This window comes from Pundamilia nyererei, unplaced genomic scaffold (assembly GCF_000239375.1).
Source record: "Pundamilia nyererei isolate P.nyererei 1_Seehausen unplaced genomic scaffold, PunNye1.0 scaffold00337, whole genome shotgun sequence".
NCBI lineage: Eukaryota > Metazoa > Chordata > Actinopteri > Cichliformes > Cichlidae > Pundamilia > Pundamilia nyererei.
In genome coordinates, this window is record NW_005187738.1 from 170,248 (window position 1) to 187,701 (window position 17,454).

The 17,454-nt window shown below is 38.4% G+C and overlaps 1 protein-coding gene across 4 annotated transcripts in view; it reads left to right on the forward strand.

The window, feature by feature from the left end:
- The window catches only part of ttc27 (tetratricopeptide repeat domain 27), a 90,453-nt gene that overhangs the window by 17,683 nt on the left and 55,316 nt on the right, over positions 1 to 17,454 (forward strand). For all 4 annotated transcript variants that reach the window (XR_312270.1, XM_005751991.1, XM_005751993.1 and 1 more), the window contains exons 5-9: positions 1,191 to 1,293; positions 5,399 to 5,557; positions 5,964 to 6,103; positions 11,870 to 11,982; positions 14,002 to 14,068. Coding sequence is in view for 3 of the 4 variants with exons in the window: in XM_005751991.1 (XP_005752048.1) it covers positions 1,191 to 1,293; positions 5,399 to 5,557; positions 5,964 to 6,103; positions 11,870 to 11,982; positions 14,002 to 14,068 (582 nt within the window). In the remaining variant the exon portion in view is untranslated. The remainder of the gene's footprint in view (positions 1 to 1,190; positions 1,294 to 5,398; positions 5,558 to 5,963; positions 6,104 to 11,869; positions 11,983 to 14,001; positions 14,069 to 17,454) is intronic.

A 17,454-nucleotide genomic window follows, 5' to 3' on the forward strand; every position in this document is an offset into this window, starting at 1 on the left:
CCCCCCCCCCTCCCCGCACGTGCCTGTTGGACAGCTGCTCTTTGAAGGATTTTGGGCATGAGACAGGTTAGGAGCGTGAGCTCCAAGAGCTGGTTCTTGACCAAAAACTTTCCTCGTCAGCGAGTGAAAAACCGGTTGAAGATGTTCTGTTATGTCTTGTTTTCTTCATGATGAATAAGTCTCTAAACTAGCGGGGCTTGTGAAAACACAGACCCAACACTAGTTTGAAAATATTTGTTTTACGTCATTGATTTAGATCCTAGTGGTACAGATCATGTTCCTTGCTATCCATCAAGGCCCATCATTATTCACACTGAGTGGACTTAATTTCTCTTTAGCATAAGGTTTGAAGGAAAGAAATGTGAGTGCATACTGATTCATTGAGACGGGCAATTAAATCTCCATGTGACTGTGCATCCTCGCTAACACACGAGTAAGATTTTAACATGGTTCACTTGCACTCTACCAGTGTGTGACAAGAATGGGAGGTTGCAAGGTGTAAGGAGGTTTTGGTGTAAAGGGAAATAAAACACCCCTCCTCTCTCTCTGCCACTTTCTGTTCTGTTCAGATGCAAAAAGCTAAGGAGTGAGCTGTTTTTAGTGCATGCTCAGCACTTAGCTCCAGGATGCAGCACTCTAAATGCTGGTGTTGTATTTGTCCTGAAGGCGCCTTGAGATCAGCATTATGTGTTTATTTATTCACCTATGCTCTGAGGGGAGTCCTTGTTATAACATTAAGAACAGAGTAAAAATGTCTTCCCTTTAAACACACGTTGCTGTGTAAAAACACGTATCCTCACTAACCAAAAACACAACAAACTGATAATGTAGAAATAAAAAAAGAAAATCAAAACATTATTGTGATGTAGTTTCCAGATATGTTGATCTTTAAACATTCCAGCTTTTCAGTAGATTACCAGGCACACAGGCTGGAACTGTGACACAATACTGTTTGTATCATGGCCTCAGTCTTGCCTATCAATATTTTAATTGCATTATTTTAGATGGTATTTGTGGTCTTCAGACTAACAAGCAAGAAACTGAAGCATGTAAGAAGCTTAAGCACAAATGATCTCATCTCTGTATTAAATCAGATGAAATGGTAATAAGCTACAACCCTGTTGTCAGAGAAGTTGGGTCGTGGCTTTCGTTTAATAAACTTGACTCACTTTGTTCACATGTACATGCAGCTGCTGCCCTACTGGACCCTTCGCTACATTAATCTACACCAGCAAATTCTAGAGGCCCGTTCCCCACAACTCTTCAGCTTGGCCCAGATCAGCATGGACAAAGGTCTGTTTGTTTTTTGTTATTGTGTTGTGTTATATGCCCGAGAGTGTATGTGGGAAAGAATATTTGGTAAATGGTAAATGGCCTGTATTTATATAGCGCTTTACTAGTCCCTAAGGACCCCAAAGCGCTTTACATATCCAGTCATTAACCCATTCACACACACATTCGCACACTGGTGATGGCAAGCTACATTGTAACCACAGCCACCCTGGGGCGCACTGACAGAGGCGAGTGTATTTCAAACCTAAGTGAGCATTTAGCCAGTTTACCACGTCAAGCATCAGCCGTTTCAGTGTATTCGCGCTGTGTGTGCTACAGTTTGGACAAATTGACGATAGAGTTGTTTCCAGCTACGTCTGTGGTGTCAGAAGTAGTGAATTCTTTGTGGTCCATTTGGACTACACCATAGTCAGCAGTTCACTCTGAGCTGCTGTGCTGCTGATATCTATCAGTATCTTATTTAACTGTTAAACTGGCTGATGAAATTAATGCACATTTATTGCGTACATGAAATGGAAAAAAACAAATCGTGAATTATCGCAAAATGTTTTAATGTTGGTTGAGGCAGAAAATTTAATAAATGCCAAAACTATATAGAGGCTGGGAGGACACAAACAGCCTCAGGGTGACAGACTTTAGTTTGTTGGCAGATCAAATTCAAATTAATTTTATTGATTGGATAGGTGTTCTTCATGGCTGCAATTCCTGCAGTGTAAAATAGACTTAGCAGCAGATTATAGTCAAGTAGTAAGCTTATATATGTTCTGCATTCCCACATTAATATGATATGCGACACATAGTTTGTGCTTCATTCATTGGCTTTAGTAATTATATTCTATTTTGTGATTAAAACATGCTTTAAGTAAAAGAATCAGTCAAAACTGGACTCTTTTTGACTGATTCACAGATTGCTTTGAAACCAAAACTCCAAATATAACTTACTCCCAACCGCATTATTTATTACCACAGCGGTTTAGCCACGCAAAAAGAGTCTCACTTTAAGCTCAAAAAAGCCATTAATCTGGCTTCGTAGTACACTGTGACCTATGTGATCAACACTGGTCTTGCATCCATTATGTGTATTCCTTGGGTTAAGCAGGTCCTGTTTTCCTCTTCGTCTCTGTCAGTAGAGGTTTCTTTGCAGCATTTCCACATAAAAGTCTGACTCCCACAGTCCTCCTCAGTTATGACAACCATTTATGAAGTCAAAAACATTATTAAACATTATTCCTGCATTAGACAAACATCCATATTAAAGACTTTGAGTAGTCTTGTGCACTTTTATAAGATAAATCTTATTCATGAATCTTATTTTGTTGTCTCTATATGTGTGTCTATGACTTGGATTTCATTTTGTACTGAGAGGTTTTCTGGGAAGGCTTGGCCCATTTCATACATATGCATACTCCTTTCAAAAATGTCTCTGGCATATAGAACATGAAGCACGCACTGGTTTCTTAGAGGACCACTACCCAAACTGACATGTGGGTACCAGTGCACTGAAGAAACGTTCTTTGTTTATAAGCAGTTGTTTAATCACACTGTGTTCCTGTAATGCAATTAGAGTGGAGAAAATATCAGTATGTGAAATAACTGTTCTGTGTAAAGCAAAGCTACTCTCCCTTTCCCATCGTCCCAGCAGAGCTTTTATCAGCGTTTGGATTGTTTATGTAATTATTGTTGGGTTTTGTCCAGCCTTTCCAAATGGCTGCTTACTGGAGTTTGTTTTTTAAAGGCAGTGGGTTTGTTGGAGCGCAGTCTGTTGTGTGGCAGTTAACAGAGTGTGAAGGGCGAGCCGACTGCACATACTACAAAACATACTGATCCGTATTCCAGAGGAGCAGTTGGACACGATGCTTTTACGAGTGGTGTGAGCAGAAAGGTGATGCTGTGACAAGCATGCACATCTGTTTTCTGCCCATGGAGGTGCTGCCATGTCTGGCTTGATTTCCTTTTGTTTGGTGCGCAACAGGAATATTTTTGCTGAATTAATGTCCTGAACATTTTTACTGTTGGCCAGTTGCCTTTAATTATAACAGGTTTTTTTTCTGTAAGGACATTCTTTGAGACTTACTCTGAGCTGCAAAGTCAAAGTGTCTGCATGTTTGAAGGTGCCCACTGATATTGTCACAGCTTAGCTGATCAAAGTAGTTGTTGGGTTAGAATGGAAAAAAACACACCTATAAATATCTACAAAGGGTGTGTGTGAGACATATTTTACATATAAGTCTATTTTAATATGAAAGGTTGAGGTTATTGTCACTTGGAAAGAACAAAATCGGCAGCTTTAGGCACCCAGTACTTTGTGACGGCTCACAGTTTGTACCAAAAATGTTAAAAGAAGTCCCATAAAGCTAGAAACATTTGTGATGTGTATTTTTTGCAGAGATTTACCATATAAGTAAGCAAATCAGTATGAACGCTGCATGTTTATTTGCTTCTGTGAATCAAACTGTAGTATATAACTGTTAACACGATGTGCTCGCTTTAGTTAACGTGCAAATAGCCAACCGGCGACAGCGCAGTAACACCTGTTACAAATGATCCTGCTAGCCAGCTGATATGGTTGGCTTTGCTTTGCATTGCTTCTGTTAGTAAACTTCCAAATTTTATTTTATTTTTTTAACAGAAGCCATTGCAAATGATGTCGGTATTTATCTTGGCCTACAGAAAGTGTTTGATACAGTAGATTATTGTCAGTTATTAAGGAAATTAGAGAGATGTGGAATAAGAGGAATAGCCTGTTCCTGGTTAAAGCTCATTTGAAAAATAGACAACAGTGTGTGCAAATTAACAAAACTGTTTGAATTTAGAAAGGTTCAATGTGGGGTTACCTCTATGATCAGTGATTGGTCTAAAACTCTTTAGACTTTACATTAATGATATAAACAATTTACTAAAATGAGTAAATTGTTTAAATTTGTTATTTTTGCAGATGATTTAAAGATTTAAAGGATATTTTGTGTGCAAAAGAACGTGAGTAAGACATTCTTAACATGTGGTTTGATATCAACAGATTGTCCCTTAAGAAAACTCAATTCATGCTTTTTGTGACCAAAAAAGGATGTAAAGAAAATATTGAATTAAAGGTTTTTAATACCAAAATTAAAACAGTCAGTGATGTAAAATCCTATGAACAACATTTTCATTATATTATAGGGAAAATGTCAAAGTTATTATGTGTTCTTTATAACACTAAGCATCTATTAGAGCTTTACATATAATTTCCTGTTCACTTGTATTTTTTTCTTGTGTGGAGTTGTGGGAGTCGGCTTTTAAAACAATAATAAATTCAATACTTATACTACAAAAAAAAAAGAGTAATCCGAGTCATTAATAAGACTGGTTATGATCACACTGAGGCAATGTTTCTAAGGTCACACATAATGAAAGTGAATGATTTGGTGTTTTTTTTAAAGTAATGAAAATTATGTTTAAGCAAAAAACAAGTTACTCCCAAACTGTGTTCAAAGGTTTTCTCAATAATTAGAGATTTTGTCATTTTACTGTAACAAAAGCAAATAAAGAGATTAAACAAAGGTGTACTTCTGTTGTTGGGGTTTAATTGTCGAATGATGTTGATATGTGTTTAAAAATAAAAATTGCAATTCATTTGCAGTCTTCAAAAGAATGCTCTACAAATATATTTATCGAGGGTTATATTTGATTTGTTAATGTTAGTCTTGTCTATTTGGAAAGGTGGGGTACCTTAAATGATAAGAATGTTGGCCAGGCATAAATATAAGCAGGGCTGCACATAAGTGGTCCGCAGGTGCGCATTCGCTGTCAAAATAAAAGAATGAGGGAATGAGACTGCGCTTTCCTCTGTCCATTCCCATCGACTCCATGCTCAGTGTGTCTTTTTAATGTCTCATTTCAGGGCCTGAGTTCTTCGAGCAGGGTTGTAAGGAGCATAGATATATTTGGTTCATGCATAGAAAAGAAACTGGACCCCTGGTGTTTTTCTCAGTTAATGTTATCATTTCTTAGTGTCCATCTACTGTGACAATCTCTGAACATTTTAACTGCAAAATCACAATGTAAGATAGCTAATCTGTGTTTCATGTTCATCCTCACTGGAATGTTCTTCCCTTTCCTTTTACAGTGCTCAAATGCCAGTCTGTGTTATCACAACACAGAAACCTGGCTATTCAATTCCACCTCGAGTGCGTCTACACTAGTCTCACCTACTATGAGTACCAGCGTGCCAAGGAACACATCGAGAAGGCTCGGGAGCTTTCGGGGCTCACCATCAACATGACTGGTAACTGAAGTACACACCTGGAGAAAAGAATGCTGAATTGACAGATAACCATAGGAGGCCTGTATAATTAGGGAGAGTTGACAAAAGGGAGTTCTACATGAAACACAATTTGACAGTTTAACAAATTATTATTAGCAAACCCAAAGCTACTAGAGCTGCAGAATTAGGCCTCCAGTAGTTTAGCCTATGTTGAACTCTTGGAGATCTTATTGTTTAGGAAGGAGCTTTAGTTTTAGTCAGTGACTCGTTATTTCTCGAATTCTACAAACAGGATAAAGTATAAACTATTAGCTTCTTAAGTGAGAAAGTAACATTAACCTTGTGCCCTGGCTGTGGCTCATGCTGAATAAAATGTCCAAATTTAACCATAGTATATCTAAACCTTTTAAGCTGATTTCCTCTGTAGGTGCCCTTGGCAAACGTACCCGGTTCCAGCAGAACTACTTGGCTCAGCTCATCCTTGAAGTCAAAAGAAAGCAGGACCAGCCTTGTCAGATCAATGATGAGGAAACTCCCACCCCTACACCTCAGGCTAGTCTTCCCAAGGTATGAGCGTCTGTTTGTCTTCTTCCCAGCGCACTTTGGTTGTTCGGCTGACTGACTGTTGAGCCTCTATCTTCTATGTTTCAGACACATTTATTTAAAGTTCGGTAACTTGCAACATGTCCCTTAAGTTAACCCACTTACACACACATTGATAACACATCGTCTTTTCCACTTTTAAGCTAATGTCCACGCACTCACAATTTACCTTTCAAAACTGAGAGAGATTCCATGAAACCTATGTGTTTATTGTTGGCATTTATATTCTTGGTTAACTTGAATTAACTTTTTTATTTTGCCTTTATACACTCTAAGACCATTTGTACTTGAAATGTCTCTCTTATTCAGTTTCGTGATTGCATAAGTATTTGAAGTTTGATGTGTGACTTAAATTGGATATGTTTGAGTTTACTAGGAGAAAATCTTTAATGGCAGGGGCCATACTATAAACAGACAAGAGTCTAACCTTGACTCTAAAAATGGATAGCTTATGGAAGCTGTCTCGTTGACTTGGCAACAGTCTGCCCATTTAACCTTTTCTGCTAGCCAAAATTTACAGAGGTGCAAATGCTTTTTAATACCCACCATCATCAGCAGAGGGGGGTGTCTACTTCTGGACCTTTTATAATACCCTGTGAAACCTGTTGATACTGTTGACCCTGTTAGTTCTCTGTGCGTTACAAGTTCTCAATATATAGACCTTTAACTCAATCTTTCTCCTGAAATGGGAAAAGAAATGAAAATTTTTATGCTGGAGTGCAGTTAAAATTCATATTCTACCTCTAATACTTTGCACGTGCAAGACCAACAGCATATCAGGCAGGTGTTGTCATAATATTTTTGATTATTGACATACATGCACATAGTCATGCATACGTAAGTCTTTATAGAGAGGCATGGTTTAGGCTGCATCAAACCCGGTCCCTGTAGCCTTTTGGCATATAGGTTGCCTACTTAACCAAGTGAATAATAACTGACAGTGGCTTATGAATCTGATTGTTTGGTAGGTAACCAGAACCTGAAGTAGCAAAGCAACCTTAAACCATGATGTTGATACGTGGAGTTCCCACCACTATGCATTTGTGTCACAATGACGGGTTTTGTTTGTTTTTGCACACTGTTCTTCTAAAATTTTAGGAAAAGTTAATATTAGTGCCCAATGAACATTGTCTTAGAAATGCTCTAAAATGTACCATGACACATTGTATAATGTAATGAACTCACATTTATTTAGCACTTTTTTTCTAGTCTTACTGATCACTCAGTGCTTCAACTACTTTCTTTTTAACCTCACATAAATAGTTTAGAGTTTGAAGTGGGAGCTATCATCATCTGAGTTGAACATCTGAACCAATGTACCACCCACTGTTTCCTTCATGGTGTCCGTCCACACTGTTCTTATTATTTCTTTTTTTTCTTGAGATGAATATAAAATTTAACCTTGTTTTAAAACTGTATTGGTTTTGCTGTGACCCAAGTTTTTGTAAATGGTTAAGAACTTTTATTTACAGAGAGGAGAACCTGTAAAAGCCCAGACTTTTTTTCTTTCTTTATTTTGGCCACATTTGACAGGAACTGCATGCTGATATCCTCATATAAAACCTTTTTACAACAACTGTTAATAAACTAAACAAGAGCAAAGATATTATGATCCAGATAGATTTTTGCTGGGGTTTTTTGAGAATGTCAGAAGAATGTCAATTATCCTTGTTTCTATTTGATATGTATTTGTACAATTACTCAAACATCCTGGGTCTAGTTCTAGATTAAACTTCACTTTAAAAGGTAACCGCTTCTAAGAGCTACCTCTCATGTGGTTTTCATACCTCTGGTATAGATTTGTCTGACTTTTTGCGTAAATCGGCTGACAAAACAATCCTTTGCTATCCACTCTGAGAAAATCAGATTGTCCTCCTTAGTTCGGTCCTCTTTCAATTTAGATTAAGTTTAGTTTGTGTGTATGAAAGAGATCTTGGTGTGTGACAACCTATTTTCCTGGTGTCTATGAAAAATAAAATATCACTTTGCTTCCCTAAATTCCCTCTCTGGTGTTTCCCAAAGTTGCACAGTCAGATCTCTAGTGCTCAAATGTGTCAGCCACTTCATGATGAAGTACTGGTCAGATGCCCACCACAGTGTGCTGACACACACACTCTCGCACAAAAACACCAACAAGCAGAAAAGAGAAGAATGGTTACTGTCTAAATGTTTCATTATGCTCTCCAGGCAGAGAGAAACTTGCTTTTAAATGGTCTGTAAAGCACAGAGATTTAAACGATCTCCCACACACACTGCACAATGACTGTCTAATTTCCCTCCATCATACCTGGTAAGTCTCCCATTCATCCTTACGCTACGCAGGTTTGGTTTTAGGTCCCTACACAGTCAATCACTCTCTCTGGCTGACTCCTTTTGTTCTTTTTGCCAGCATTGTGTGCTTACATCGAGGTGGTTTATTTACCTCACACTGCTGGATGCTGTGTAGTCTGCAGTGAGCTCGGGCTGGGTGATTCATTTCATTTTCAGACAGGAATTTGACTTAAAACATTAACATTAAAAGCAAGTTAATCAAGCGAAAACAATCACTGTAACACATTTTATTCACAGTGATGGTCTTGATTTGTTACATGTTAAGCAGATCCGTGTCCTCTTGTGAACTGGATGTAAAGTGGATTGTACAAATGTGAGGCAGGGTGGTTGTACCCTGCTGGAAATGTGTTGTGTTGTTGTGATAGTAATCCTGCTTAGTATCCAGAGATTAAGGCATCTAGTCTGTATAATTGGATAAGGAAATGAAAACCCCTTTTCTAATCTAAAAGTGACACAAAAACCCTCCACTTTTTTTTTTTTTGCTAGAGTTTTATTGTCCATGTTAACATTGTTTTGGAGCACAGGGTGGCTAGGCTGAGCCTTAGACTTAGGATAAAAAGCTTAGATATTCAGGATTCATGCTACAACTTCCTTTGCATTAAAAGGAGCCACTCTGTCTGGTATCTGATAAAGTGTCTGCCTCTGGTGGTTTTTCCCATCATGTGTAACTGGTATGAGATTGTTAATCAGATCAAGAACATGGTAAGAGATTATATACGTTGTCTAGCTTGTTAAGACCTAGAAAAAGTCACAATGGACAGAACCTTCTGTCTCTCTAGCTTTCTCACTGGGGATTTATCCTTCATCTGTAAATCTATGCTATGGTGACATTGGAACCACACCCCTCTTAAACTACTTACTATAACCTGTGACCTAAACCGATATTAAGCCAGATTTAGACCACAGAGGTCTAAATCAGGTGTAAGACCTGATTTGTCCCCCTTGATGGACAGTGATTCATATTTTCTTTTTTATTGATCTGATCTAATAAATTCAAAATCTTTTCCAAAATATTTGCTGGAAATTCACAGGAGGAATCAATGGTACTCAGCAGGCTAATAGCAATAGTTGCAGACTGCATCAACTGGATGTGCATTCACTCTTCTGGGGGGGGATTAGGTTTCAGAGTGGTTTGCAGTTCCTATTGAAGCATAATTCCCCAGTTAGTGATCTGCCATTCAGAAGTAGCCAAGCCAAAAAACTCTGTTTCTGATTTGTAATAATTGCTATAGTTCTTTTTTCCCCATCAGTTTCCCAAATATTTCACTTACTAAGTGTTTTTGTTTCCAGCTAATCACATATTTCAAGCTAATCTAACATTTAACCGTAGCAGTGGCAAAACACAATTACAAAGGTGGAACTTTTCCTTGATCTAGGGGCTAACATTTCACTGAAAGCTGTCAGGGACATTTTGTTTGTTGTGTTTTCTTTTTTTTAATATCATGCTAACAAAAACCTTATTAGCTATGTAGTTCAGTCCATGTACATTCCAAGATACTGGTAGTTGGTGCTAAAGAATTTAGGAACGAGACACTGGTTCTAGCTTGCATACATTTTCTGAAATCTTTCGAGCCTTATCTGTAGTGCGCCCATAGAGCTCTTAGTCTTGTAGCCATGGCTCAGGTCCAGTTCCTTGTGCTATGTTCAGACCACTAATACCCTCATTACTGGTGGAGGGGAGTAAATTGGCTCAATCAAAGCTGTCATTAACTAGAGCACACAGTCTCCCCATCTCAAGTGGATAGAAGGAAAGTAGAGAGGCAAGGAGTAGGGACTGTTTATCACTGGCCAATCAAACCTAGTGCCAACCGGGAAACGGGGCCATTTCTGTTGCTGTGGGTCTGAGTGGACTTGGAAGTCAGATCCAGGGCTTCTGTTTTTTTGCTGATGCCAAACCACATTATCACAACAGAGGATTTGATTGAGTTTGCTCAGACCAGAGGAATGCACTTGCCTGTCACTGACAGTTACTGATCATTAAGTCCAGAATTTTTGAATACCTCATAATTGGTAAAGTAGTTTGAGCCTTAGCTCATCCTGACTGCATGGTGTTCTTATGCAGGACTCAAACTGAGAAATTCAAACTGAGTGTGTACACGTGTAGGTGAAGGTTAAAGATGTTATGTGTGTTATGTCTGAATAATCTATCCATATAGGCCTACCCATTAGCTTGTTGGTTGGTAGGTGCAAGGCAGTCTGTCTTAATGAAGCACCTCAATTACCAAAAACATCTTTAGAAAAAAAAAGGCAGAATTACATATACTGATTTTTGTGCCTTTATTTCTAATACTTGTGAGTGTGAGTGACATCTGACATGGTTTAATCAAATGTGACTGTGCAATCAGCAGTGTAACAAACTCAAATTCAGCTTTGAAAGCTTTGGAAGTGGAACTTGCACCTTAGAAGTTTTGTTTTGTTTCTGGGGAATACCAAGCTAAATATTATTAAACCAGTACTAATCACCTCTGAACATTACCCTCTTAGCCATCAAACAGCATCTCTTTTTAAATATATTCCGCAGTTAAACAGGTCTTTTAAATCAATTAATTTCTAAGATCTTTCAAAGATCCAAGCTATTACATGCAATAGGCTTATAGTTGTATGGTTGGTATTTCATTCCAGTTATTGGTCAACACTGTTGTTTTAATATGTGCTATATAAATAAATTTTGATTTGATTGGTCCAGTGAGAACTGCTAGTCCATTTGAGTAAAGCACACCCTCTCTGGGCAAAAAGATGGAGTATTGGTTGTTTGGTGATTTTCTTTTAGCAATGAGGTTGATCAGAAATGCATAAAGTTTATACGTTAAAGCGCTGCATTAATGTATGGTTTAATATACCTTATATTCTAAAGCTCTTTAAGAATAGGTGAGGTGCAAGAGAACATTTCTCTTGATGCAGAGATACTGTGGGTCGTTCCTGAATGACATATCACCTTATCGTCTTTAGAGGAAGTTACCACAACAAGTCTTTACCACAACAGACCTCAGTTTGGCACAGAAACCTGAGAAAATTGAGGCCTAAAATATGGAAGTCCTAATTTGCAGCCACTGTGTGGCAACCTACCTCTACCTCCAATCTATGTGACCATATTAGCAGAATCACTAGTTACCAGCAGTTAACTGAAATCTTGATTGTTTAGCTTATCTTTGAATGCTCAGTAAAACGAGTTATTTTCTTGCTAATATCCATATTGAAGTGATGGCCCCAAGTAGCAGCATGTTTGAGACGGTCTTCAAATTTAAAACCCTTACCCTTCTTAACATTGTAGCTCCAAGCAATTTCTGAAAAGTAATGCTACATTCAAAAATGTATGCTTAGTCGCTTGGCAGAACCTTAGTCTTCATATTCAGTGGTTTATGGCTGCTGATTGTACACATTGTGTTTCTTTGCCTACAGGACTATAGTCTGGGGGATGACACACTACTGGATAAAATCAATTTAGCAGAGCCAGATCAGTACCACTTGCCTGACCTAACTGCTGAAGAACAGGCCGTCATCCTGGGTATCTGGTAAGTCTGCTGCCTCAGAGCTGAACTGTAGCTGTGCGTAAAATTGCAGTTAGAATTGTTTAAAACAGTGGGAAAACCACTAAGAGTGCAGGTATATTGTAATACATAACGACGACGGTAGCCTCATAAGGAACATTGGGTTAATAGTTCATCTGTTGGATGTCAGAAGAAATTGTGTCTCAGGCCTGAAGACTGAAATAATTTCTCACCATCCTGCACATCTATTTAGATCTAATGATCCCCTCAGTTCAGTTTGCCCCTGCATGAATATATGCCATATTCTAGGGCTGCTCGATTATGGCAAAAATGATAATCACGATTATTTTCACTGAAATTCAGATCTCGATTATTTGACGATATTTATTTAACAATAATAATGAATAATGGCTTAAAAGATGGTCAAAAATAATATAAAATAGTGTGCAAATACTGATAACAGTGCAAATGTTTGCAATATAAAAAATAAATGAAAAATGTAAACATCTGTGTTTAGTGAACTTCAAATTACTCCATAATATTTATGCATACAAATAACCAAACATCAAGGCAAGCTGTGTAGCCACATAGTGTACAATTGCATCAAACTGACATTGAGGTATGTCGATTTGTAGTGTTGCTCTGTGGTGCAGCTACGACACCGTAGCAAAGTTTACACACTGTCTTGATCCACGTCTGACTCCGCGAACCCATAATGTTTCCACACCACTGAAGCTCTTTTACCTCTTTTCAACCAGCGGCATTCTTAGAGGATAACCTCTAAGATAACGGCTGGGCTTCAGACAGTTACTGGAATATAGTGCAGTGGGTACTAAACTGAATGTGTGACTGTGTACATTTACCACCTGCACAAACATTTTTCCAGAGTCAGTTAATAAGTTGTATGTTTTTCTATGTAAAGTTTAGAGTTCATCAACACTTCTTTTAGCCAACCCTTTCTTTTTTTTGTGACCTGTAGTTTTCTCTAAATTTATAACTGAGTGACTGTTATTTGTGAACGTGTTTGTCCTGGTGGTTTAATCCAGGCAAAAGGATAAACAAAATAGAGACTAAAATGTAATATATAAAAATAGTTATCTTCACAGTAACCTGGTGATTAATTTTCTATGCTAGTGCTGGAACTGAATGGGCCAACTGAAGGTCAGTGGAGCAGTCAGTGAGATTGCTAGGAGATGATTGATGAGCAGCAGGTCTGTTTAAATTAAAGGAAGATCTGTACACCCTGATACCACTACAAAACAGTGTTAAGAACAAGTCTCTTGTATAGTGTGTGTCTTTCAGAGTGTTAGCAGACCACATTTATTCAAAAATTAAGCTAGGTAGTCATTTGACACTCAACCTAGGATGGAAACCTTGAGAAAATATAGATATCGCTAGCTCCGGGACGTCGGGCTAGCGATTTTGCGAGCCCTGTATAGTATATTTAAACATTTTAATAACTTGTCTTTATTGTCACTGCTTTTTGTATTAATGAGTGCTAATCCCAGGATATAATCAGTATTTATTAATTCCTTGTTCTGCTGCTAAAAGTTCTGCTTTTATTACTGTGGTTGATGCGGGGGTAGGTACGGGCTTGGGGTGTCTGGGCATTCTCTAGGGACAGATTTCTTGGGGGGCTCAACCTCGGGCTGTGTTCATGACCTGGATGGGGCTCTGGTGGCTCTTGGATGGTGTTTTTCTGGCGGCTGCCTGGAGGGTCTGTTTTGGCGGACGTAGGACACTGGCCTGGTAGCCTAGCTGCCCCAGGGTGGGTCTGGGGCAAGCTTGGAGACTTGGGGTTCTGGGGGTGCTCTGCCTCTCTGCTGGGACTCTGATAACAAAAGGTTATCACAATAAAACAGGAAATAGGCATGGGAAACTAAACGGGGGCAAAGCCGAAAACACCGGGTCAACGACCCAAATTCCCTGACACACCGAGGGGATCTGGTTAATTAAAGCTCAAGTTACTAGTTGTTTTACTTGTTAAATAGGATATTTGTATTAATCTTTCCACTATTTATTCACAAATATTTTTGTCTGCAGCACTGACTTCCAGAAGAATAACCCTGTGCACAAACTAACAGAAGAAGAACTCCTGGCCTTCACGTCTGTAAGTCATTGTTTACTTTTTTTATGACCAGCATTGTAAGTTTTCCCTGTAATATTAAAGAGAAATGACTTTGGTAGTATGCCTTGCCTTTTTAAACCCAGCCGACACATACACTCCTCTGATTAACAGTAAAACTTAGAATTAACAAAATGAAAAATAATGTGTATAAATCACTATTTGGGCCTCATTCATCTTGCTTATACAGGCAATAAATAAGATATGTACAACCAGACTTGCAGTTGGATTGGTAAACATCCTAAATGTAAGTTTTTCAGCAGAGTGCTGAAAATATCGTCGTACCAGCAAATTGAAGTGGACATACAAACATAAGCCACAATACAAAAATGATGAAATGGCTCACCCAAAGGTGAGCAGTAAGAAAGCTGAGCTCATGTTGAGGGAAACGTAACCATAAGTCTTTAGGGACACTCCCAAAAACAACCAGTGATTTTTATCAAGGCAATTCCTGAAAACTTTAATGGAACTTTTTGTAGTGGCAGACAAACTGTAGTGGGACCACTACTACGATTTTATCGTTATGATGATGTTAGTTGGAAGATATAATTACACGCTAATCAATGTATATTTATGAGTACAACATAATTGTTTAATTAAATAACCTAAAAATCCCTTTTTAAATAAAGCTGTATTTGAGATGAATATTGTCACCATAATTCACTCTGGATGCACGTCTTCAAAACTTCAAACCTTAGCTTTGCTGTAATTATTTGGTTAGCCACTAGGATGCACTTTAAATTTGTACTTGGCAAAAAGAAGCAACAAATACTGTACTGGTGGGATTATTGAATAGTTCAGTGTGTCCTACTAGTTGTTCTGGCTTGCTTAAGCCTGATAATAACGCTTTTGTTTCCTTTCATGAGGTCTTGGAAAACATTAGATTTAATTGTTAAAATGACACATTGTCACATTCTCACCACTGGTCCTAATATAATGATTCAGTCTTTGTCACTATGGCTGTAAATTGACACAGCACTGTTATTTACACTTAGGATATGAGTGGTTGTAACTTTTTGAGCTCATGATATGTAAAACTTTGTTTTGCAAAGAAAGTAAATTGGAAATACTAGAAAGAAGAATATGTGGCAGTCAAAGTCAGATCAGAACAGCTGCTCTGTATTTCTTTGAAAAATGTTAATTACTTTGTCCTGTACCTACATTTTTAATCCTGGTGCATTACCTGAAATCCTGACAAGATAAGGCAATATGCAAGTCTGCGTGTCCATGTTTATTGGTGCTATCCAATTGGAAACAAATATATTTGTGGGTACATTTGTACTATGCCAGTGGTTATTCTCTGTTCATCACTTTTCTTTGAAGTTGAGCAGTAGTTATTATGAAGCCAGCTGTGTATACAAAATAAGATGGCGGCATATCTGTGTCTCACTGCGTTGGCTGGAAATGCTGCTGCAAGCAGCTGCTGGCTCTGTGGGCAGGCATCTTCCCAGCCTACATGTAGATCCAGGAATCTGCAGGCTGGTTAGATGGTTGTCACATGTCTGGCTGTCTTCGTCGATACCTGAATCCTATCACCTTACTAGAAGAACATCTCTCAGCACTGCTAATGTGTCAGTTATTACAGGAGCTTTTCGCCCATGATTTGAGTGTAACAGGGAATATTACAGGCACTAATAATAAGCTGCACAAAAATCAACCAAGTTGTTTCATCTCTGCAGTGAAACTTTGAATTCATTCTAGAGAGAAGCTTATGAGACTTTGGCAGCTTGTGTAGGGTTCAGGCAGCAGTATCACAGGGATTGATGATGCACCTCAGCAAACTACCAGCTGCTGGAAACCCAACAAAGAGGATTTAAGGATCTGACTTGTGTCTAGGTTCCAGTTAGGACCATTATATCTATATCCCTTTCATCTCTGCAAACATGCTTCCTCACAGATCTCTCTGTCTGATCTCTATTTCTGCACCACTCGTACATCAGAACACTGCATAGTAAATATGTCAGGTTTTTTTTATTATTTTTTTTAAGAAAAACAATGATCTTCAAAAACAAAAAGAGACCGTAAATGTAGCAATACGGATTTATTTATTGCCCTGGCTTTAATTCAAATAAATCTGTTAATTTTGGAGAACTGTACCAAAGCACGTGTACGGTAGGTGACAAGGCTCTGCCCTACCATCCGAACAGAAATCTTTATGCAGATCGATGCGTTTGCAGGACATGAATTATGCTGGAAGAAGGGTAAATTGGCCTGACTCCCTTTGCAACTGAAGAAGGTGAAAGCCTGGCCCACAATAAGAGTTCATGGTATTCTGCAGTTAATGAATAAATTGAACCTCATCTCAGGGTTGCAGTAAAAACTCACACAGGTCTTATTCCCATGTGACACAGCCTGATGTCTCCTCTCACATCCAGATGTTTGTTCAGCCCCAGTCTACTCTTTGCAGCATTACACACTGTCCTAAATGCCTCTCACATTAACTCAGTTTTGATCACCATACTCAGTACCTACAAAAATAAATACATAAATTTAGTATAAGTATAACCTGCTCCCAAGCAAACCTGTCTCCTCATAACAGAGTCTCAGTTTCTTGTCGACAGCTGTCTGCTATATTGAATCTGTCCCTATCGGACTTCATCAGTCTCTCAAATTGTTGTATTGTAATTTTGACCCCCTCTTCATTTCATTGTGGGTATTTGTTTATGCACAATAGGAGTGAATGATATGCAGTCTTAAAATTATATTTTGATATTTCTGACAAAAAATACTGAGTGTTTTATAGATACTTGCAGGCAGCAACATTTATATGTGTCAATAAACTGTCACTTTTCATCCTTCTGTTCCACTGAGCGACTGTCTTTGATGAAGCACTGTGGTAAAAGTGTGAGTGTATATGCACAGAGTTAACAGTAACTCAAGTAACTTAACCTTGTTAAGTATTGTCTGCCTGGGTCGATCTTTGGTCAAACTGCCCAAAGCCCTGCCTTTCCACCTTGTAAACACTTTAGAATTTCATTCACGGCTTGCTCTTCTTATCATTTAGTTATTTTTGGGTTGCACATCACCAGTTGATAGCAGCTCCTCAGCTTGGTTGTATTTTTTTTTTTTTTTTTTTTTTTTTTTTTTTTGTCTTGAGTGAGGAAACAGGTTTGTTGCTTCCACCTTCAGCAGGAACAGTTTTCCCTTTGGAGCGCTATCCTTTGTTGGAGGTTGTTGAAGTAGCTCCCTTTGCACTAAATCATTACTGGAGGCAGGGGTGTCTGACATTGCTGTTAGACGATCTTGGGCTTGTTTCAATGTTCTTGTGCGCTAAGGAACATAAACATAAAAGGAACCATGATAGCACGATACTTCAGCAAATTTATACCAGTGTTATTGCAGAAGCCATGCTGTGGCACCTATATTACCTG